This window comes from Lampris incognitus, chromosome 5, assembly GCF_029633865.1.
Source record: "Lampris incognitus isolate fLamInc1 chromosome 5, fLamInc1.hap2, whole genome shotgun sequence".
NCBI classification, from domain to species: Eukaryota; Metazoa; Chordata; class Actinopteri; order Lampriformes; family Lampridae; genus Lampris; species Lampris incognitus.
Window position 1 is genome coordinate 54455412 of NC_079215.1, and position 25167 is coordinate 54480578.

General features: G+C 46.1%; 1 protein-coding gene across 1 annotated transcript in view; it reads left to right on the forward strand.

The window, feature by feature from the left end:
- Positions 1 to 25167, forward strand: part of LOC130113276 (endonuclease V-like) — a 146653-nt gene that overhangs the window by 12117 nt on the left and 109369 nt on the right. The window contains 3 exon segments of the mRNA XM_056280844.1: positions 2301 to 2435; positions 9881 to 9920; positions 10228 to 10340. Of these exon segments, the coding sequence (XP_056136819.1) occupies positions 2301 to 2435; positions 9881 to 9920; positions 10228 to 10340 (288 nt within the window).

The window sequence follows — 25167 nt, forward strand, 5'->3', positions numbered from 1 at the left end:
ACATACATCTTTGGTCTCAAACACATGTCAAAAAGGTCATCATGAAATGGATTTATAGGGCGTCCAGGTAGCGTGGCAGTCTATTCCGTTGCCTACCAACATGGGGATCGCCAGTTCGAATCCCCGTGTTACCTCCAGCTTGGTCGGGCGTCCCTACTGACACAATTGGCCGTGTCTGCGGGTGGGAAGCCAGATGTGGGTGGCCTGGTCGCTACACTAGCGCCTCCTCTGGTCAGTCAGGGTGCAGTTTGGGGGTGAGGGGGAACTGGGGGGGATTTTGTGATCCTCTCACGCGCTACGTCCCCCTGGCGAAACTCCTCACTGTCAGGTGAAAAGAAGCGGCTGGCGTCTCCACATGTATCGGAGGAAGCATGTGGGGTAGTCTGCAGCCCTCCCCGGATCGGCGGAGGGGGTGGAGCAGAGACCGGCACGGCTCAGAAGAGTGGGGTAATCGGCCGGATACAATTGGGAGGGGGGGGGGGGTCCAAAAAAGAAAAGTAATAGTGACTTTAAACTTCGCACTATGATGGGATGCTACCTTTCCAACAAGTTGGTTGGTCAAATTTCTGCCCTGCTAGATCTGCCCCTGTCAAAAAGTCTTTTATACTTAAGTGGAAACATCTGGGAGCAACAACAGCTAAGCGGTGAAGCAGAGCAACAACAAGCTCACAGAATGAGACCGCCAAGTGATGAAGCGTAACACGTCAAACTCGTCTGTCCTTAGTGGCGACACTCACTACAGTTACAAACTTCCTCTGGAAACAACATCATTACACGAACTGTTCACCGGGAGCTTCATAAAATGGGTTTCCACGGCCAAGCGGGGTCATGGAAATTGCTTGTAAACACTCAAGGCTCAGAAATAATTACACGAAGCGCTGATGGTTGATGATAAAAGACGAGTTGTGTTGTATACAATAGGAGGGTACACCCGCAGACTTCAGGGGTCAATGTCCTGCACACACTCCCCGGACAGAGAGAGCCTCACCTCGTTCCTTAAACAAAGAAATGTCTCCCCATTGGTCAACTTAAACCATACATTTTCCCTATACATTGTACCATAGGTTGGTTTAAACATCTGGTCAGTTACATAGGATTCCAAGACACGGTAAAACACGTCTGTATATGGAGTAAGAAAGGCCTCCCAGACCCCATTCTCGAGCATTATTTACCCATTTCCTTTCTGGAGAAAGGTCTTTGCCCTTTGTTCAGGATATTTGACCAACATGGTATAGAGAGACAGTTACACAATGATACACAATGAATGAATAAGTTATAACTCTTAATGCTTCATATTAATTCTCTTTCACAGCACTTGCACACTAGCCTAAAATCACCATGGGTAATGCAAAGCATCGTCTCGAGTGAAGTAAAGTACACCGCCAGAGGACTCTGGAGCAGTGGAAATGTGTTCTGTGTAGTGATGAATCATGGTTCACTATCTGGTAGTCTGACCCACCGATCTGGGTTTGGCGGATTCCAGGGGTATGCTCCCTGCCTAAATACATAGTGCCAGCTGTAATCTTTAGTGGAGGAGGAATAATGGTCTTGGGGCTGTTTGTCATGGTTTTGGCAAGGCCTCTTGGTTCCAATGAAGGGAAATCTTAATGCTACAGCATACAATGACATTCTAGAGAATTGTGGGCTTCCAACTTTGTGGCAACAGTTCGGGGGTTCATTTCCTGTTTCATTATGACAGTGCCCTCGTGCACAAAGTGAGGTCCATAAAGACAAGTTTTGTTGAGTTTGGTGTGGAAGAACTTGACTGGCCTACACAGAGCCCTGACCTCAACCCCACCCAACACCATTGGGATGAATTGGAACGCCGACTGAGCCAGGCCTTCTCCCCAACATCAGTGCCCGACCTCACTAATACTCTTGTTGCTGAATGGGAGTGAATCCTTGCAGCCATGTTTCAAAACATAGTGGGATGTAGCAGTAAAGGGGTGATCAACTCCATATCATATTGTGGTTTTGGAATTAGGTGTTCAACAAGCAGCACGTGTGTGTGTGATATTTGTGTGTCCATATATTTTTGGCCATGTAATGTATGTGGAACCCACTGCAGCTGAAACTTTGCAGTACACATGAGCATTTAGCTGAGAGTAGCGGGTCCAGTGATGTGCTGGACAACACTGATGGAGGGCACCATGTTGATAACAGCGCAAAACCTGTGATATTTTGATCAAAATATGGCTTTCTAAACACCAGGCTTCCCTGCTGACAAACAAATAGAATGTTAGATCCAGGATTGACTTGCCAGATCGTTTCTGACCGCCTACCTCCTACCCACATGCCAGGTGCTGTACGAGGACAGTCAGATGGTGACCCTGACCGCACCCTACATAGCTGGCTTCCTGGCCTTCAGAGAGACCCCCTACCTCCTGGAGGCCTTGCAGCGTCTGGAAAGTAGCAAACCTGAGCTGATGCCTCAGGTCAGTGTTTGGGTACACATATGTACAAAGTACCTTATTTATAATGACTAGCGCTCTCTTCTGTTCCAGCTTCTCCTCCATACTTCTAATAGCTGGATAGTTCACCTCATCTGCAGGGGTGTGAACCTTTGACCAGTATTGTGTCGGTATTCATGGTTATTTAGTACACATCACAAAACATTGTGTTGGTAAACAATCTCAATTCTGCTTGATAGCCATGTTATTACATTTTATTCTGGGCACCTTTCAGAGCACTCAAGGACACCTTACAGAACACAGTTAAAAAACAAAACAAGCGGCACTGTATCTGACAGCATAAAATCAAAACAAAGCAGGGTAGACAATATAAAGTTAATACAACAGGTAAGTATAAAATCATCTGCACAAAACTCAGTGAAGCTTGGCTCACACTGAATATGCCAGTTTGATAAGGTACGTTTTAAGATGCGGTTTGAAGTCTGAAAGAGAGTCAGTGTTGTGAATGTCTTGTGGGAGAGAGTTCCATAGGCGGGGGCAGAATGACTGAAGGCTCTAGACCCCATGGTAGTCAAGCGGGCCAATGGTGTAGTGAGTTGGAGAGCAGAAGAGGATCTGAGAGTGTGGGAGGGCGTGTGGATATGATGGAGTTCACAAAGATATGAAGGAGCTAGGTTATTAAGGGCCTTAAAGGTGAGAAGCAGGATCTTGAAGTCAATACGGTATTTAACAGGGAGCCAGTGGAGTTGCTGAAGAACAGGAGTGATATGATCTATAGATGGTGTTCTGGTAATGATACGGGCAGCTGATTTCTGGAACAATTGAAGTTTATGAAGACACTTGAGGGGAAGAACAAAGAGGATAGAATTACAGTAGTCAATACGGGATGTAAACAGGGTGTGAATGAGTATGGCGGTGCTGTTAGGTGTAAGTGACAGGCAAAGACGATATCGTGTAGATATGCAGACCGAGTAACATTGTTGATGTGAGCTTCAAACGATAATGTGCTGTCCAAGGTGGACACCCAGGCTCTTAACCTGAGGCGATGGAGAAAGTACAGAACTGTCAATAGTTAGAGAAGAACTATCAGGATTAGCCAAAGTAGAGTTGCTTTCTTTACTGTACACTTTCCACCACCACCCCATGCGCTGGCTGCACTGTCCCATACCAGCAAACCACCCCCACAGGTTCCCAGAGTGCTTCCATTACCAGCAGAACAGTTGTCAGATTAGTTTGTGAAGTCTCATTTAGTAGCACCACACCATGAGGTGCTACCAAACGGGAGTGCCCGAGGCCCTTGACTGGAGCTAGCAGTAGTGATTATTGCTGATTAGTTGCACGCAATGCTGGCAAGATGCGTCATTGAAGACCATCCATCTTTGAGTAACCTGTTGAATGGTATATTGAAATCGACATCAAACAGGATTTTGAATCAAAAAATTGTACTGCTTTGTCAGTAGTCAGTAATCGCTTTTTTTGGGGGGGGGGGCGGATTTCTCCTCTCTTTTTCTCCCCAATTGAATCCAGCCAATTACCCCAATCTTCCGAGCCGTCCCGGTCGCTGCTCCACCCCCTCTGCTGATCCGGGGAGGGCTGCAGACTACCACATGCCTCCTCCGATACATGTGGAGTCGCCAGCCGCTTCTTTTCACCTGACAGTGAGGAGCTTCGCCAGGGGGACGTATCACGTTGGAGGATCACACTATTCCCCCCAGTTCTCCTTCCCCACAGAACAGGCATCCCGACTGACCAGAGGAGGCGCTAGTGCAGCGACCAGGACACATACCAACATCCAGCTTCCCACCCGCAAGACACGGCCAAATGTGTCCGCAGGGACGCCCGACCAAGCCTGAGGTAACACGGGGGTTCGAACCGGCGATTCCCCGTGTTGGTATGGAACGTAATAGACCGCTACGCTAACTGGACGCCCAGCCATCACTTTTTGAATTGTCACCCTACATGCTGTCCTCTCCATTAGGTTTCCTCAGAGTGCATGGACACACAGTGATGGCCATGGAAGTTGGTCATTTGAGCACCAGGAAAAACGCAAAAGTCTCTTCTCGTTCACTGCAGCAGAGTTGGCCTCAGAAAAGCTGCTTTAGATGGCCCTCTGCCAATCTTGTATTTCCATACCAGATTTGAATTACATGTACATATTTTGCATTTGTTTAAAAATTCTCAGAGGACGCGATAGCTTGAGTTTGCCAATGGTTTGGAGAAATCACTGGGAAGTATTTTAGAAAGCAGCATAATTCCATGCATCATACAAATAACCTTACGCTGTTTGAGTCATGCTGATGAATCAACCCCACGCGCTGGCTCCCCACGCAGTCTCAAACAAAAGTGAAACGTAAAAGCGAGTTACTCTGTGAGTAATTTGCTACGATACTATTTGACCCAGTTCCACTATTTCCAACATCCTACTGTGTGTCGCCATAAGGTTGCTCTCATCCATCCTCTCCACCTCACGTGTGTGTTACCTGGTTTTATCACAATCCTCACACACACACGATTCACTCTCCCGCTGACACCCAAGTCTGCGGGCCGCCCTCACACACACACACACATACACACACACACACACACACACATTTAGCTCTGGATGGATCCAGGCTCTGCTTGCTTTATCTTTCTAATGATTTCCTGGTGACTAATGACTCGTCACAGAAACACGTCTGCAGAAACACCTTTGGCTGCAGGAGATAGGTGGGCTGATGGGGTTAGCAGCATTAGGATGTCAATCTGAGGACCCCCCCCCCCGCCAACCTAAACTTACCAAACGGAGGCGGAAGAGAGCCTGCTGTGTTTTACATCCAACGCACAGAGGTGCTGTGTGAAATTCAACTTGAAATTCGAATTCAAACTCGATTTCCACCGTTAAACGATGCGAATAAGACAAACAAGAGCAAATGAAAAGGTTGTGGTGACCCACATCTATATAACGAGAGACATTCGCACCTAAAAGGACGGTGTACCTTTAAGGGAAGAGGCGAGGGGGTCAGATAATGCACTTCCGCTTCCGGTTCACAGTTCAGCGTCGTTGTCGAATGTGTGACGTGCTAAGTTGGGGCTAGTAAACTACCTCGACTACGTCCACTCTCACGTCTCCTGTCTCGTTGTTTTATAACCCCACAAGGTAGTGGACACACTGCAAGGCCGACGTCATTTTCAGATAACCTTTGTAAATGTTGTTTGCTGCAATCTGTACATAGTTGGCTTGGGATTGAGGGGGGAATGTCCAGTAACAACAAAAAACGATCTACTCTGTGGGAATTGGTACCATGCCAATCTGACAGACGTAACAAGGCCTATAAAACGTGAAATGGAAAAAAAGAGAAACACAGAAAAAAGAACTGAATGTCGCGAAGGAAATGACGCAACAACACAGGTGACGTGACGCGTACGATGACGCGCAAATTACGCGCGGTTATTTTGATCGCTCCTGATCGTTTTAGGTGTTGTGTTAGGTAGTTATGGGCACCCGTGGGGGGCGCTGTGGGATATATAACCGAGACTGGGCGGAAAATAAAGCGTCTTTCTAGTTCCGGACGTCGTGCCCGGCGCGTCTCCTTTATGCTCCGTGAACCTGATAAAACATGGTGTCAAGTGGTCACTGTTAGAACTGGGGTGGAGCAATCTCGGCATTTGCGCTAAAAGGAAAAAAAGGACCTAGCAATTGGGTTAATAACCGGAGTCTCGGGGGTGTGTGCACGATAGCTAGCGAGCTACAAAGCTAACTAGCGTTAGGGCAGTGTTTCTCAACCGGAGGTCCGCGGACCCCTAGTGGTCCGTGGTGTAATTGCAAGGGGTCCGTGAAAATAAAATATTTTTAAAAAAAGATCCTATGACATTTATAGAAATAGGATTATTTTACTCAAATGTGACTGAGACCTTTATCTACCTAAACTATAAAGGGTAACAGGACTTTTTTCTCTAATTACATCTGTTTCACAAGTGTAATTTATTGTATTTTAATAAGAGATCTCGCTCCCATTTGCATTGTTAAAAGTTACTGCATCAAAATTCTGTTGTTACATATATCTGAAAGTTACTGAATACATATTCTGTTTTGTTGCATATATCTGAAAGTTACTGCATAAGAATTCTGTTTTGTTAACTATATCTAAGTTACAACTGAAAGCTCTTATTTTTGCCCCAAAGAGTGAATAAATGCTATAATGCAATTTAAAATGCAGTTTCTACTGTTTCTATCAAATTGCAACCCCCCCTCCCCCAAGATCAGGTGGAGGGGTCCTCAGGGTAGATCAAAAATACGCAGGGGGTCCAGTACCCCAAAAAGGTTGAGAACCACTGCGTTAGGGCAGTGGTTACAGCACCGGGCTAGCATCCACACGGGGGGAGAAGGTGGACCGTTCTCTACCGACGCAATTCAATTTCAGCAAAGCCAGAGGAAATGGATTCAGAGATTTGAGAGGTTCCGTATAGCTTCAGGCTTGGAGTTACAGTCCAAAGAGAACCAGATCAACACCCTTATATACACTATGGGAGTAGAGGCAGAGGATGTGCTAACTTCACTCCGTCCCACGCCAGATGAAGCAAACGCGTACGGCGCGGCGAAGGCCACGTTTGATGCCCACTTTGTAGTACGGGTGAATGGGATATTTGAACGGGCTGAGTTTAATCAGAGACACCAAGAAGTAGGTGAGACAGCTGATGGTTTTATTACAGCACTTCATTGCCTAGCAGAGCATTGTGGTTATGGTGAAGTACACAGTGAGATGATTGGTGATAGGCTAGTAGTGGGGCTACGAGATAAAAAGCTATCTGAGCAGCTGCAAATGGACCCGGAGGTGACACTAGATACAGCGGTGTCTGTAACTTCTGCAAGAAAAGGGGACATTATGCAACAGTCTGCCGATCAAACACTGTAGGAGAAGTGAACATGGCCGACAGTGACAGCGAAGAGGACGTTGCATTCTTAGGCTCTGTTAATGCAGAGGATTCTGAAGCTTCGTGGCTGATGAAGCTTAAATTAGCTGACATAGAGACAGAATTCAAGATCGACACAGGAGCTGATGTGACTGTGATCCCAGCAAGTCTGTACAGTACAGGGCAGTTTAGTGAGCTGGAGAAGACAGCTGGTGAGTTGTGGTTGGGTCAGGCCTTTTTCAGGTTCGGGCAGAAGTGGAAGCAAACTTCTCTGAATACCCTGACATGCACATGTTGAGTTCGACCTCAGCTCTGATCCTAACGGTATGTCTGACATTCCGACTGATGGACAACCCAGGGACACGTGTCATGATGGACAACCCAGGGACACGTGTCATGATGGACAACCCAGGGACACGTGTCATGATGAAGGACAACCCAGGGACATGTGTCATGATGGACAATCCAGGGACACGTGTCATGATGAAGGACAACCCAGGGACACGTGTCATGATGAAGGACAACCCAGGGACACGTGTCTTGATGGACAACCTAGGGACACATGTCATGATGAAGGACAACCCAGGGACACATGTTATGATGGACAACCCAGGGACACGTGTCAGGATGTCTCTGTCCTGCTAGGCAGTTCGTTTCATCTGTTCCATATAGTCCAACCATTTGACCAGTTTACTGTAGACCAGGTCCATGTATTAAACCACCTGGCACAACACAACGCCAGCAGAACACTAGTAGTGCCACTGCAGCACCTGAGCTGCCCGCCGACCTACCTGATGAGCTGCAGATTACAGCTGCAGATGGTGCCCCCCCCCCCAGACCCCACACCTGTCTCCAGTGAGACCTCACCCCAGCCACAGACTGGGTCTGCCCGAAGGTACTCTGTGAGGCAACGTTGTCCTCCACTCCACCTGACGGACTTTGTAACTTAGTTAAACAGGTGCTGTGGGACACACTGAGTGGTTAAAGGGGCAGAATAATCCCCTCACTCAGTTGAGGGCTGGGGCAGTCTAGCCCCCCCCCTCTTAGAAAAAAAAAAGAAATAAATTTCTGTTGAATTATTTTGTTCAAAAAGAAAAAAAGAAAAGGAATAAAGAAGTGTTCTGTATCTTCTGTAAAAAGATAAATTACATTATATTCTTGTAAGGAAAAGAAAAGGAAACATTCTCTTGGATGAAAAGAGAAGTGATTTTATTCGATGTTATTGTCTGAGATTCAGTCTAACAGATATTGATATGTTGATTTCTTGTCAGTTGTAATAGTAAAAACTGAACGTTTTCATCTCAGAAAGGGGGATGTTGTGTTAGGTACTTATGGGCACCAGTAGGGGGAGCTGTGGGATATATAACCGAGACTGGGCGGGAAATAAAGCATCTTTCTAGTTCCGGACATCATGCCTGACGCGTCTCCTTTGTGCTACGTGAACCTGATATAACATTAGGTAGCTCATAACTTATTGTGCCATTGATCTAAAACTAATTTTAATGCTAAATATATGCAGTTTTAGGAGCATTCGGGGAGCGGCAGGTCTGTACCTTTTTTCTTCTTCTTCACAACGTTATTAAACTTTGAAAATCCAAAACGGTCAAAATGAGCCGTTTTAAACGTTGTTTGGGGCTGTTTAAATGGTTATTTTCAGTTCATTTTTTACATGTCACGTTTTATAGGCCTTGTTACTGTAACCGGTTGTTTTCTTGCCCGGTACGGGACCCGTTAGCTAGGGGCTAACGTGTGTTATTAGTAGTTTACAGTCGTCACCCTCCCCGGAAGCGCGCCCTCGCGCTTTGTCATTCCCGCGCTCCGAAGAGACTTCTGAGGATCTGCACACTTCCGGATCCCACCGCTGCCACCAATGTAACCAGTTACTTTTTAGCCGAGCGGTTAGTGATGTCGCCTTGTGGCGCAGTACACATAGTATCGAATCCCGCACCGGCAAAAAAAATAACCGGTTACACTATTAAAGTTCGACCATGTCTCCCTAAAGTTTAAATCGTTTAAAAATGGCGACGTTGTTAAAATGTTCATTTTGGTGTCAAGTCGTTTCCTAACAGACGTACTAACATATGCAACGCATTAATATCTCAGTTGGGTATTTATCTTGACAGAATATAGAGTTTAAAAACCGGCGGTCATTTTGACTGCCCATGGTCGTTTTAGGTAGAGCTTACCGTATTTTTTTTGTGCAATTGATCTGAACGGGTAAATAGAATAAATGACAATGTAGGTCATCCCCTATCCTTCGACTCCGATGGCATGACATAGCACTCCTAACAAAGCTATGGAAATGACACTTAATGTCATTTTTGAAACATGTTTTGGAATTTGTAATGGACTTTAGTCAGTTAAAATATGTCCATTCTTACATATTTCACTGGGAAATGGTTACAATTGATAACGTCCCGTTTTATAACATGCACAAAATGAGGCTGACAGAAGTTATATTGTCAGTTACCTTTGAACTGCCAACGCCCAAATGGACCGTGTGTCTCTACACCTTGTTCACTTGATTAGTTTCTGGGTTGAGTCATTTATGCTGTTGCAATTCTCTGTCCAACCAACAGGTGGTCTTTGTAGATGGGAATGGTCTCTTCCACTACAGAGGTAAATCAGGCTGTTTCATGTTCATTTTATTTCTACACAATTCATTTTTTCCAACTGCTTCTGTCCTGGCTTGTGTTTTATTTTCTTGTAAACAAAATCAGTACTTGAGTTTGCTAAAAACAACAACCACTTGTTCATATTTTCTCCATTTACTAAATATACAGTTTCGATGGGATTTTGGTTTTTATTCTGACCTTGTGGGCTTGATTGCGACTCGATCCCCTTTTGGCATTGATCTTATTTAAGGAATTGACTGAGACGGTGTTGACAGGCTTGGACTTAAAATTGTTGTTGTTGTTGTTTGCAGAGTTTGGCTTGGCATGCCATCTCGGCGTGTTGTCGGGACTTCCTTGTGTGGGCGTGGCCAAAAACCTGCTGCAGGTGCAAGGTGTCAGCAAGAGCGAAGAGCACCAATCACAGGTGAGAATCACTAACTTTCAAACTTCAGCTGCAAGACAACTCAGAATTCAGACAATTCAAGTTGGAAATGTCCAAACTCCGGCATCACAGGTGTACACGCTGCTTGCTTGGGTGGGAAAGACAAGCAAAAAAAACATGGACACTTTCACTTTTATCTAGCTAAGCTGGCTAGCAAAAAAAAAAAGTGGCTGATAGGTATCGTAACTTTACACTGCGGGGTGTGCTGGTGGCGTGTCTATTCCGTTGCCTTCCAACATGGGGATCGCTGGTTCGAACCCCCATGTTACCTCCGGCTTGGTCGGGCGTCCCTAGAGACACAATTGGCCGTGTCTGCGGGTGGGGAGCCGGATGTGGGTGTGTGTCCTGGTCGCTGCACTAGCGCCTCCTCTGGCTGGTTGGGGCTCCTGTTGAGGGGGGAGGGGGAACAATAGCGTGATCCTGCGACGCGCTACGTCCCCCTGGTGAAACTCCTCCCTGTCAGGTGAAAAGAAGCGGCTGGTGACTCCACATGTATCGGAGGAGGCACGTGGTAGTCTGCAGCCCTCCCCGGATCGGCAGAGGGGGTGGGGCAGCGACCAGGACGCCTCAGAAGAGTGGGGTAATTGGCAAGATATAATTGGGGAGAAAAAGGGGGAAACCCCCCCCCCAACTTTTTTTCTACACATCGCTACAATGAATGTGACACATAAATGCGACCAACACACGTCACGTGATTACACGACACTGTAACCTTCTTACAATAAACTACAAATGCTGCCATGTTTTTGTTCCACTTGTCGAGCTGTGACGTCACCAGTGCTCACGTACGATTAAAGCGGAGCTCTGAAAGAATTCCTAAATATGCGACCAGGAATTCCAAGTTAGACGACGGTTCAGTTTCTTATTTTCCCTTCCACAAGTCGGGGCGTGTTTTCTGTAGTGGCCCTGACGTGTCAGGAACGCAGCATTGAACTCACCGCTGTCTCCAGACTTCGACCCCAGACTTTTCTTCAAAGTTGCGTGTTTGCCTCTTTTTGTTGCGACGGTGTCACCTTTCATTTTGCCCTTGGCTTTGGGAACAAACAAACGCGACTCGACAAAAGACGCAGAGACACGTTGCGTCACCCTTTCCTTGTTCTTTTTTTGAAATTCACATTTTATTTTTCTGAAGTGACATTTGGTACACAACTGGCAGCCACGGCTTGCAGGTGTGTGTGGATAGATATTGTGGGTGGTGTATTTTCCCGCGTTAGTCGTTGTGCAGGAACGTTTATTTGTCATCTCGTTCCACGGACCCGCGCACATGAAATGAAACCAAATGTCGTTTCCCCCCAGCCCACAGCAGTGCAACACAAAGACAAAACACATCCAAGCTAAAAGAACACACATATCCAAACTACAACAACACATATAGCCAACATCCATCCATCCATTATCCGAACCGCTTATCCTGCTCTCAGGGTGGCGGGGATGCTGGAGCCTATCCCAGCAGTCATTGGGCGGCAGGCGGGGAGACACCCTGGACAGGCCGCCAGACCATCACACAGGGCCCACACACACACACACACACATTCATAGCTAGGGACAATTTATTATGGCCAATTCAGCTGACCTACATGTCTTTGGACTGTGGGAGGAAACCGCAGCCCCCGCAGGAAACCCACACAAACACGGGGAGAACATGCAAACTCCACACAGAGGACGACCCGGGACGACCCTTAAGGTTGGACTACCTCGGGGCTCGAACCCAGGACCTTCTTACTGTGAGGCGGCTGCGCTAACCACTGCGCCACCCGTGCCACCTTTATCGAACATGTCAAAAAAATAAAATGAATAAACTGTCCAAGACGGTGAATGCCAGGATGACTGTCGCACCGCCAGGCTGCGTGGGCTAGCAGTTAGCTTAGCCTGCCCCGCCTCCACGTCCTGTCAGACCACCCTCGGTGTTTCCTCCTCGGCTGCGGCTCCAGGCAGGGCCGTGGTCCCCGGGCCCACCGGGCACGGCAGACCAAGCTCTGCCAGCACATCAAAGGAAAACACAAACCTAGACACAGTTCGAGCAAAAGAAAGAAAATGTCAGAAAGCAACAAAGCAAAGGGCAGAATTCTCAACGCGTTGTGTGCATCTGTTGGCGTGTGCATGGGTGTGTGTGAACGTGTCTGTCTGTGACAGGGTGTCGAGCCGAGTGCGAGTGTGTGCATATGCACGCTGTTATGACAGTGTGACTTTTATCACAAGGCAAAGCCTTCTGTGTGGAGCTCATGGTAATGTGACTTTTTGAATACAAATCAAGATGGAACAAATAGCTATTAGTCAAAGTGTACCTGTGGGGAAATTGAAAAAATGTGGATTTCATTAATATGCAAATGTGCGCTCGGATTCAGCCTGGATCCATAATCACCTGTTGGCTGGGGAAAACAAAAACAAGTTAATGTTAATTCCGCCTAATGAACAGGTGTCTGCCTGGTGTCTGAAATGGGAGATTTAGCTGTTTAATCCCAGCCATCGCTCTATTTGCCGGGATTCGGCGTCAACCCGAGGTTCTGGTAGCTGGTGCGTGAGCTCCTGTGAGGAGTGGGTGAGGGGGCTCATTTCACTGATTAGGATTTGTTTGTTTTTTGTGTCTCGACGCACACAGGAAGAAGGCAATTGTCTCCGACGCTCACAGGGGTGCCGGCTTTACCGTCATAGTATATCTAATTTGCGGGTGTGACACACTTTCCAAGTTGTTGTACTTAACAGATTAACTAACCTACCTGAAACAGACAAGAATGACGTAATTGCCACACATATACACTGGTAACGCCAAAAGTCACATTCCGTGTTTTTGACATTCAGTTGACGCTTGTGACCAGGGAGGATTTACAGTCAAGTCAGTTGTGTTTGTATAGCCCATTATCACAAGTAGCAGCTTTGCCTTAGGGGGCTTTACAGCAACACAACATCCTGTCCTTAGACCCTTGCATCGGATAAGAAACGACCCCCTGTCCCAAGATGGACAGACGTGCAATGGATGTTGTGTTTACACAATTTACACTGTACAACACTGAAAGAGGAAAACAGAATTATAATGGAATTATAAGATATATGAAGAATATGATGAGGAGGATGCTAAGCAGTGTCCAGACGCCACCAGAACAGCCCAGGACCCGAGCCACGTGACCACCATCACCATGGAGACCCGGGAGGAGGACAGACCACACATGCACACAAGGGAGACTCGCATCACACCATTCGCATACACGGGAGAAGAGACAAGGAAAAAAAAAACATTATGCATACAGGAGTGAGAGAAGGATGAAGCTGCATTCTAGCTGCAGCATTCTGAACCATATGAAGACTTTTAGTGCTAGAATGTGGCAGACCTGAAAACAGAATATTACAGTAATCAAGTCTGGATGAAGCAAATGCATGTATTAGAGTCTCTGTATCAGCCACGGACAGGAAAGACCGAATCTTAGCTATGTTACGTAAGTGTAAAAAGGTAGTCCTGGGGATTTCTTTATGTGCTTATCAAAGGAAAGACTTGGATGAAATGTAAGTGCAGTGAGTACAAAAGCAGAATAAACTGACATGCACAGCTCACCGAGAATAAAACAAGTTTTAATAAGTACTATGAGTGGTCCCTAAGCTACCGTTCCCAGACAACAGACCCAATGCTCTTCTGTTTCGAAAATATCAATGTGATATCAAGAGCCAGAAGTACAAAAAGGAGATTTTCCAACCGAAAACGAGCAGGATGGGAGGAGCATTTTGTTAAGTATGGATGGTTGGAATGGTTTCTAATCCTACAAAGGGGCTGGTTTTGGAGTCTGATATTGATCTTGGAGTTTGATTTGGGCCATAATAATAATAATAACAATAATAATGGTTTGGAGACAAAGCAAGAGAGGCAAGATTGAGATGGTTTGGACATGTTTGGAGGAGAGATGCTGGGTATCTTGGGAGAAGGATGCTGAATATGGAGCTGCCAGGGAAGAGGAAAATAGGAAGGCCAAAGAGGAGGTTTATGGATGTGGTGAGGGAGGACATGCAGGTGGCTGGTGTGACAGAGGAAGATGCAGAGGACAGGAAGAGATGGAAACGGATGATCCACTGGCGACCCCTAACAGGAGCAGTCGAAAGTAGTAATAGTAGTAGTAGTAGGAGGAGGAGTAGTAGTAGTAGTAGTAGCTAATAAGGACAACATGTTATATTTAATCACTTGAGCTACTACAAATTCATTCAGCTGAGAGTAAACCCTATGCTAGCACTCCTCGTTGTGCGTCTTTGTTAGCATAGGATATTAACGCAGGCACTGTGGCACATTGTGGCACAATACCCATCTCCCCCACTAGCTTTGCGTCTGGACGAGCCTCACTGTACCATACAGAGCAGTAAATTGCTATGTTCCTTGGAGAAAGAGCAAATCCAATTGACTCTGTTTGACATAGCTGAAGCATAAATACTTGAAGAATATCCCAATTTTGATTCCTTGCATCTAGTACAGGTAGTTTTAGCTTTAGAGATTACCAGAATCTCTTTTAAGCTCTTGACTTTTAGCGTCGCTTCATTCCACGTAAGGCTTCCAAACCCCAAATTTACAAGATTAACCGTTTCAAAACCAGATATGTCCCGGTTACCTTCGTACACAAACACACAGCCACATGGGTTATGAATGACACCTGATACAACACTGGGGGCAGATAGAATTCCTGTAGCGTTTTGGGAGGGGGGAATAGCTGACAGGACTCTCTCTCTCTGACAAACCTTTAGAGGAGAAAATGGCCTCCGGAAATAAGGAATATAACGAGCCTCTTTAAAGGTGATGGGGTCATGTTCCTCACTGTTGAAATTCTTTTGAGGGTGGCTGTAAAAAGGTGTTGCTATGGTGATGATGATGATGATGAAATGAGTTGACTTTTGAAAATGCCAAATTGACGTTAGTATGACCTATCTGGCTGTCTCTTACTATGCGAGAGTAGGCACAGAATGTGTCTTGCTTCAAAGACCGCTGAGACAGACCAGAGACTGGTGGATCTGACTGTGTGAATTGATGTGAACGTACTGTGTTGTTCACGTGTGTGGGTTTGTCTATACACACATGTGCAGGTGCAGCAGGGTTGCTTAGAATGATACTGCAGCCCTATTGGCTCACTTATCGAAGGCTGTTTTGATTATGAATAACAGTAAGTAACAGACCTACAAAATGTACGGCATGTTTCTCTGACTGAATGCAAGAAAGAGAGAGAGAAAAAGAGAGAATGCAGATAAATGATTGGAAGAGTCCGTCCATCCATATTTGAGTGTCGGAGCCGGGAGAAAGCATAATTGTCACAATAGCAAAAAATCTTTCAAAATGACTGTCACAAAGTGCTTTATGAATAAAGAAGAAGGAAATACAATGAAAATCTAAAAACTGAACAATAAAATGCTGTCATTGCAACCAAAGAGAGACATGTGAGGAACTCAAAATGAGCAGAAAATAAAAACATATTGAAGGGCACATTGAAAAGAAGCCCCAATGTCAGTGCTATGATAAAGGCAGAGTACAACATCCTGCAGTATTAATAAGTAGAACCCAGCCACCGAGGATGCACAAGCCCGTGCATTCTTAGTCCCGGTCCCAAGCCCTTATGAATAGGGAGGCTTGCATCGGGGAGGTCATTGGCATAAAACCTTTGCCAAATCAAATATGCAGCTCATAAATCAGATTTCCATGCCGGATCGGGCGAGGCCCGGGTTACCAATGACCAACGTGGAAACTATGCTAATGTTGGGCAAAGGAGAAGGAGAGGGTGAAGGCATGTCCAGAGGCAGTGGGAGAGGAGGAAGGGTAGGAGTTCGGAGGTGAGAGTAGGAACTTTGAATGTTGGCACTATGACTGGTAAAGGGAGAGAGCTGGCTGATATGATGGAGGGAAGGAAGGTAGATATAGTGTGTGTGCAAGAGACCAGGTGGAAGGGGAGTAAGGCCAGGAGCATCAGAGGTGGGTTCAAACTCTTCTACCATGGTGCGAATGGGAGGAGAATTGGGCTAGGGGTAATTCTGAAGGAAAAGTATGTCAAGTGTGTTGGGAGGTGACAACAGTGTTGGACAGAGTGATGAGTATGAAGCTGGAAATTGAGGGTGTGATGATGAATGTTATCAGTGCATATGCCCACAAGTTGGGTGTGAGATGGAAGAGAAAGAAGGATTCTGGAGTGAGTTGGATGAAGTGGTGGAGAGTACCCAAGGAGGAGACGCTGGTGATTGGAGCGGACTTCAATGGGCATGTTGGTGAAGGGAAGAGAGGTGATGAAGAGGTGATGGGCAGGTATGGTGTCAAGGAGAAGAATGTGGAAGGACAGCTGGTGGTGGATTTTGCGAAAATGATGGAAATTGCTGTGGTGAATACGTATTTAAAGAAGAGGGAGGAACACAGGGTGATGTATAAGAGTGGAGGGAAATACACACAGGTGTACAAATCTTATGTAGGAGGCGCAATCTGAAAGGGATTGGAGACTGCAAGGTGGTGACAGGGGAGAATGTAGCTAGGCAGCATTGGATGGTGGTCTGTACAAAGACTGTGGTAGTCTCGCGATACCAGGCAATCGGAGATCTCCGCCTAGCAATCGTCTGGGGATTTCTACATGCGAGATAGCTGCTAGAACGGCGGCGAGAATGGCTGCTAACAAGCCTACGCCTGCTGCTACACCCCTTACATTTTGTTAAGGCCACGCCTTACCGGAAACTATGCTTTCTCCCCATCCTCCCCACCCCAATGTGACGGCCCTGCCCTAAAGACTTCCTAATGGGGGAAACGTTTAGAGACTGACTTGTGAGTCTACAACTTGGGAGACCAAGAAGAGGAAGATAGTGAAGGCAGAGCTAAGGATAAAATGGTGGAAGGTGAGGAAGGAAGACTGTTGTGTAAGGTTCAGGGAGGAGTTAAGACAGGCACTGGATGGTAATGAAGAGTTACCGGATGGCTGGGCAACTACTGCAGAAGTGGTAAGGGAGAAAGCTAGGAAGTTACTTGCTGTGTCATATGGACAGAGGAAGGAAGGAGAATTGGTGGTGGAATGAGGAAGTACAGCATAGTATACAGAGAAAGAGGCTGGAAAAGAACAAGTGGTATAGTCAGAGAGATGAAGAAAGTAGACAGGAGTACATGGAGATGCAGCGTAAAATGAAAAGAGAGGTGGCAAAGGCAAAGGAAAAGGCGTATGGTGAGTTATATGAGAGGTTAGACACTAAGGAAGGAGAAAAGGACTTGTACTGATTGACTAGACAAAGACAGCGAACTGGAAAGGATGTGCAGCATGTTAGGGGGATCAAGGATAGAGATGGAAATGTGCTGACAATCCAGGAGAGTGTGTTGAAAAGGTGTAAACAGTACTTGGAGGGGGCGGATGAATGCAGAAAATGTGAGAGAGAGAGAGAGAGAGAGAGAGAGAAGGTAGGATGATGTCGGGAGAGTGAATCAGGAAGTGCGGTGGATTAGCAAGGAGGAGGTGAGGGCAGCTATGAAGAGGTTGAAGAGTGGAAAGACAATTGGGCCAGACTGTATATGTGTGGAGGCATGGAGATGTTTAGGAGAGATGGCAGGGGCGTTTTTAAATAGATTGTTTAACATAATGTTGGAAAGTGAGAGGATGCCTGAGGAGTGGAGAAGAAGCATACTGGTACCAATTTTCCAGAAAAAGGGTGATGTGCAGAGCTGTAGCAACTACAGAGGTATAAAATTGATCAGCCACAGCATGGAGATATGGGAAAGAATAGTGGAAGCTAGTTTAAGAGAAGAGGTGACGATTAGCGAGCAGCAGTATGGTTTCATGCCACAAAAAAGCACTACGGATGCAATGTTTGCTTTGAGAATGTAGATGGAGAAGTATAGAGAAGGTCAGAAGGAGTTAGATTGTGTCTCTATGGATTTAGAGAACGCATATGACAGGGTGCCGAGAGAGGAGGTGTGGTATTGAATGAGGAAGTCGGGAGTGGCAGAGAAAATATGCAGGAGTGGTGCAGGTTATGTATGAGGGCAGTGTGACAGTGGTGAGGTGTGCGGTTGGAAAGACACACAGGTTCAAGGTGGAGGTGGGATTACATCAAGGATTGGCCCTGAGCCCTTTCTTGTTTGCAATGGTGATGGACAGGTTGACGGATGAGATCAGGAGGAGTCTCCGTGGACTATGATGTTCGCAGATGACATTGTGATCTGTAGTGAGAGTAGGGTGCAGCTTGAGGAGAGCCTGGAGAGGTGGAGGTATGCACTGGAGAGAAGAGGAATGAATGTCAATAGAAGCAAGACGGAATAGATATGTGTGAACTGCGGAATGGTGAGGATGCAAAGAGTAGAGGCAATGAAGGCGTATGAGTTTAAATATTTGGGGTAAACTGTTCAAAGTAACAGGGAGTGTGGAAGAGAGATGAAGAAGAGAGTGCAGGCAGGGTGGAGTGGGTGGAGAAGAGTGTCAGGAGTGATTTGCGACAGAAGGGTACCAGCAACATTTAAAGGGAATATTTGCAAGATGGTAGTGAGACCAGGTGTGTTGTATGGTTTGGAGACGGTGGTACTGACAAAAAGACAGGAAGTGGAGCTGGAGGTGGCAGAGTTGAAGATTTTAAGATTTTCATTGGGAGTGACGAAGAAGGACAGGGTTAGGATATAGTATATTAGAGGGACAACTCAGGTTGGACGGTGTGGAGACAAAGCAAGAGAGGTAGGTTTGAGATGGTTTTGACATGTGTGGAGGAGAGTTGCTGGGTATATTGGGAAAAGGATGCTGAATATGGAGCTGCCAGGGAAGAGGAAAAGAGGAAGGCCAAAGAGGAGGTTTATGGGTGTGGTTAGCGAGGACATGCAGGTGGCTAGCGTGACAAAGGAAGAGGCAGACGACAGGAAGAGATGGAAACGGATGATCCGCTCTGGCAACCCCTAACGGGAGCAGCCAAAAGTAGTAGTAGTAGTAGTAGTAGTAGTATTAATAAGTAGGCAGGTTTTGTTACTTACTGATCCAGTAGAAAGAATGCCAACTGGATGTCGGTTGCGAATCCTCTCTTATCCCCAGTGTTACATTGAACTCCTTTCCCTAGTCGAGATTTGTTTCCCCCCAACCAGAGTTCAATACAACACCAGCACACTTGATTAACCTTTACCTAACCTCAACCTAACCTCAAACTTACCTCGCTTACCTAAAACTAATTCTTACCGATAGCTAACCTGTTTCCATGCGATCACTTTCATGTGGCTAGGGGGAAACAGATCTCAATGGGGAAACAGTGTTCGATACAACTCACTCCATCGAGTGAATGCCTGTCAGAGGTTCATTCTTGTTTTACCTCTGTTTATATCTCTCGTTCTTCACCTTCTTTGCCCCCTCCATCAACGAAGTTGCTTTTATCTTGCCGGGTAGAGTTTCCACTGAGACTTTGTTCCACCGTTCGCCATTTCCACTACTGGGGATAGCTACCGATAGCTACTAAACAAAAGCGCTATCATTTTCCTTTTTTGGTTGCGCAATGGTTGATGCATTCCTTTGTGCCATAAATTGAGCTTTCTTCCTGCGAGATCGTACCTGGTGGCAGGCAGAATTGCATAGTGAAAGCGAGGCTTATAGGGAATCAATATAAACGCTGATGGTGTCATTATTCTCTAGCCATTACACTGTGCAATCAACATTTACTTCATAATAATACGTTGAAGCAGAAAAGTTGTCTACTGTCGCTTTAAAAGACAACACTGACCAGGGGTGTCCCCAGGATTTTCAAACAAGATGGCACTGAGTCGCGAGTAGGGGGTGGTCCGGAAGGCGGCTGTGCCCCCCGTCCGGGAGGCAAAAAAAAATTGCAATAAAGAAAGCCATTTGCTGTGATTTTCTGCAACTTAAAAACATAATTTCAATTAAAAAAAAAGCAAACACAAGGGTTTGCATCTTATCCAATCAGCAGTGTCAATACCATCAACAAAAACATTCAGTTTTTCCGTATTCGGTTGCTGTCTGATGAGCCTCGCTCGATGCGTCACTTTCACTGTGTGATGTTAATAAATGTACACCGTGGGAGCATTAATCAGTGTTGCAAATTTTATTCCTTTACATGATATTTACTCAGGTCAGCATCCGAGATTATTTGGATGTTCGTGTCTTTCCACTTTCTACGTAGTCACATTTGCGGCAAGAATGGTGGTGGGGGGGGGGGACACAAGGTGACGCTGGTGCGTTGTCATACTGGCGCTGCGCCCCTATACCATTCTTTAGGGACAGCCCTGCTGACTTAACTGCAGCTCTGAGTTCCTCTGATAGGGCTGTCTACAGTTTGAGAGCTCTGACAAAGGAAGACCACACACCTTCTGCTATGAACCCCAAGTCTTCATCGTAGCAGAGGACCTCAGGCTTCTTGGAAACAGGTCATGTAGAGCCTTAAAAGTTATCAATGAATACATCGTCATTTGTAAAACTAACAAACAGGGGCCAAGCAGCAGCGATGAGGGGGACGTGGTGATGTGATCAACGGGATAAGTCTGAAGTTGTTGGCGGCACGGTGGCCCAGTGGTTGGCGCTGTTGCCTCACAGCAAGAAGTTTCTGGGTTCGAATCCCAGGCCAGCCCAGGTCCTTTCTGTGTGGAGTTTGCTGGTTCTCCCCCTGTCTGCACGGGTTTCCTCCGGGTGCTCCGGTTTCCTCCCACCATCAAAAAGTCATGCATGTCAGGGTTCATACTCCTGCCCGTGTCCCTGAGCAAGGCAATGGAAAGAAGAACTGGTGTTGATCCCTACCGCTGCTACACAGTAGGGTGGGTTAAATGCAGAGAACACGTTTCGTTGTAACCTGGAAGATGACAAAATACAGTGGCTTTCTTCTTCTTCTTCCTCTTTCGTTATGCTTCCCGCTGATAACTGGAAAAACAAAACCTTCCAGCTTTCAGCAACAAAAGGGGGACACAGAGCAGTTGGTGAGCTCACCCCCGAACCAAAAGGCCAGAAGCTGATAATCTGTGTGATGTCTGTGCCCGTTTAACCATCCTGGAAAGAAATACTTCATCCCTACCTGCTCCTCAGCTGGCAGACCATGCACTTCCTGCTTGGAGGGGAAAACACTGAACTTTATCAAGTCAGTGTTACGTTAAAAAAAACCACTTCTTGCTCTCCTTCACACCGTAATGAGAGCTATGGCTGTTTTGCTGTCTTTAACAAGATGGAGGTGAACCTTCTCTGCCCTGTTCTTGAGACACTCGTTGTAAATTGCGTCCTCATTTCTCGTGCTCTTTAAAGTGCTCAGATTTTGTTCTCTCTTTTTCTCTGTACTTCCTTTACTCGTTCCCTCTGATCTCGCCTGTTTTCTTTCCCTTCTCTCTCTCTCTCTCTCTCTCTCTCTCTCTCTCTCTCTCTCTCTCTCTCTCTCTCTCTCTCTCTCTCTCTCTCTCTCTCTCTCTCTGTCTCTGTCTCTGTGTCTCTCTCTCACGCTCTCTTTGTCCCTTTCTTTGTCGGTTTCTCTCGCTCGCTTGTCTTTGCTCATTGTCTAGCCCTGAGACAAAGTTAAATTACCTTGTTATTGATGGCTGGCTCTGCCTCCTGTTCTAGCTCTGGTCCTATACTTGTTACACACTGGGCCAACCCCCCCCCCCCCACACACACACACACACACACACTGTGGCCTGGATCCCATGCCATGTTGGGCCCCAAGACCCTCTATGGCACCTCCTGTCTCCCCTGCTGCAGTCAGTCATAGAAGACCAGTTACCCCATCCATCTTGTTGGGGTGCCCGGTCCGTAAACCAAAGTGCCCCTCTGAACACGAGCCCAGTTTTTGGTGCAACCGACATTGTACTGTGGCGTTGACTGAAGAGGAGAAATTTTCACTTCCTTCTGGAAAAAAGGAAAATGATAGGTCATTTCCAAGAATTGTGTGTGTGTGTGTGTGTGTGAGAGAGAGAGCACCTATATATATATATACACTGCTCAAAAAAATAAAGGGAACACATAAGCAATGCAATGTAGCGCCAAGTCAATCACACTTTTGAGATATCAACCTGTCCAGTTAGGAAGCAACACTGATTTGTGAATCAATTTCACCTGTTGGTATGTCTAATTTCCACCAGGTTGGAAATTAGACAATTTGCAAGACAACCCCTATAAAAGGAATGGATTTGCAGGTGGTGGCCACAGACCATTTGCCTGTCCTCATCTTTTCTGGCCGATCTTTGGTTAGTTTTTCATTTTGCTAGTGCCCTCACCTCTAGAGGTGGCATGAGGCGGTATCTGCAACCTACAGAAGTTGCTCAGGTAGTGCAGCTCATCCAGGATGGGCACATCAATGCGTGCTGTGGCAAGAAGATTTGATGTGTCTCCCAGCACAGTGTCCAGAGCATGGAGGAGGTACCAGGAGACAGGCCAGTACACCAGGAGACGTGGAGGGGGCCGCAGGAGGACAACAACCCCGCAGCAGGACCGCTATCTGGTCCTTTGTGCAAGGAGGAACAGGAGGAACACTGCCGGGGCCCTACAAAAACGACCTTCAACAGGCCACTAATGTGCAGGTTTCTGCTCCAACAGTGAGAAACAGAATGCATGAGGATGGTATGAGGGCCCGACGTCCACAATTGGGGCCTGTGCTCACAGCCCAACACCGTGCAGCCCGATTGACCTTTCCCAGAGAACATCTTGGTTGGCAGATTCGCCATTGGCGCCCTGTGCTCTTCACAGATGAGAGCAGGTTCACACTGAACACATGTGACAGACGTGAGAGAGTCTGGAGACGCTGTGGAGAACGTTCTGCTGCCTGCAACATCCTCCAGCATGACCGGTTTGGCGGTGGGTCAGTGATGGTCTGGGAGGCATATCCTTGGAGGGCCGCACAGACCTCTACGTGCTAGCCAGAGGTACCATGACTGCCATTAGGTACCGGGATGAGATCCTCAGACCCATTGTCAGACCATATGCTGGTGCAGTGGGCCCTGGGTTCCTGCTCATGCATGACAATGCTCGTCCTCATGTGGCCAGAGTGTGTCAGCAGTTCCTGTATGTCGAGGGCATTGATGCTATGGACTGGCCTGCACGTTCCCCAGACCTGAATCCAATCGAGCACCTCTGGGACATCATGTCTCGTACCATCCGCCAACGCCATGTCGCACCACAGACTGTCCAGGAGTTGACCGATGCCCTGATCCAGGTCTGGGAGGAGATCCCTCAGGAGACCATCCGTCGTCTCATCAGGAGCATGCCCAGACGTTGTAGGGAGTGCATACAGGCACGTGGAGGCCACACACACTACTGAGCCTCATTTTGAATCGTCTTGAGGAATTTCCACAGAAGTTGGATCAGCCTATGTTCTCATTTTCCACTTTGATTTGAGTATGATTCTGAATCCAGACCTTAATGGGCTAATGATTTTGATTTCCATTGATCATTCTTAGGTTATTTTGCTCTAAACACATTCCTCTGTCTAATAAATAAAGATTTTCAGCTGAAATATTTCATTCATCGAGGTCTATATTGTGTTTTTAGGTGTTCCCTTTATTTTTTTGAGCAGTATATATACTTTGTTAAAAGAAACACTCAACGATAGGGAAAGCCAAATAAGGAGCAAAATAATCCAGTGAGTGAAGTAAATTTTATATATATATATATATATGTGTGTTGTGTGTGTGTGGTGTGTGTGTCTCTCTCTCTCTCTTTCTCTCTCTCTCTCTCCCTCTCTCTCTCTCTCTCTCTCTCTCTCTCTCTCTCTCTTCTCTCTCAATTCAATTCAGTTCAGTTCAATATGTGCTTTATTGGCATGACATACGTTTGTGTACATATTGCCAAGCATGTAAAACAACAACAACTCAATACAACAATGATTATAATAATAACAGCAACAACAACAATGATTATTATATCAAACAACAACAGTAGCAATAGGTGCCGTCACCCACTGTCTCTCAGGTTGTGGCAAGATAATATAAATCTTGCTGCAATGTTCGCCGCTGGCCCCCCTCCCAGGACCCCCCGCAGCTTACCTGCGTTGTCCATTTCCTGGTACTCTGGAGTCACATGTTCCAGTTCCTGGACAAAAGCCGGCGCTGTTTTCCAAATTTGTCACATTTAAGGAGGAAGTGCACCTCTGTCTCCGCCTCATCTGTCATGCACTGACCACATGTTCGTTGCTCTTTTGGCAGCCACGTCTTTTTGTGTCTCCCCTTTTCAATGGCTAGACTGTGGTCACTGAGCCTGTATCTGGTGAGGGTCTGTCGCTGCTTCCTGTCTCTGACAGTTAAGAGGTCTTCTTCCAAATCATAGTTTGTTTTTAGGGCCCGATAGACTTCTGGTTTGTTTTGAGTTTTGATTTCAGCGTTCCAATGTTTCAGATAATTGTTCTTGCTTTGTTTTATAGCTGATTTGTCCTCATGTTGGTTTGTTTTATAGCTGATTTATCCTCATGTTGGTTTGTTTTATAGCTGATTTATCCTCATGTTTGTTTTATAGCTGATTTGTCCTCATGTTTGTTTTATAGCTGATTTATCCTCATGTTGGTTTGTTTTATAGCTGATTTATCCTCATGTTGGTTTGTTTTATAGTCTGATTTATCCTCATGTTGGTTTGTTTTATAGCTGATTTATCCTCATGTTGTTTGTTTTATAGCTGATTTATCCTCATGTTGGTTTGTTTTATAGCTGATTTATCCTCATGTTGGTTTGTTTTATAGCTGATTTATCCTCATGTTGGTTTGTTTTATAGCTGATTTATCCTCATGTTTGTTTTATAGCTGATTTATCCTCATGTTGGTTTGTTTTATAGCTGATTTATCCTCATGTTTGTTTTATAGCTGATTTATCCTCATGTTGGTTTGTTTTATAGCTGATTTATCCTCATGTTGTTTGTTTTATAGCTGATTTATCCTCGTGTTGTTT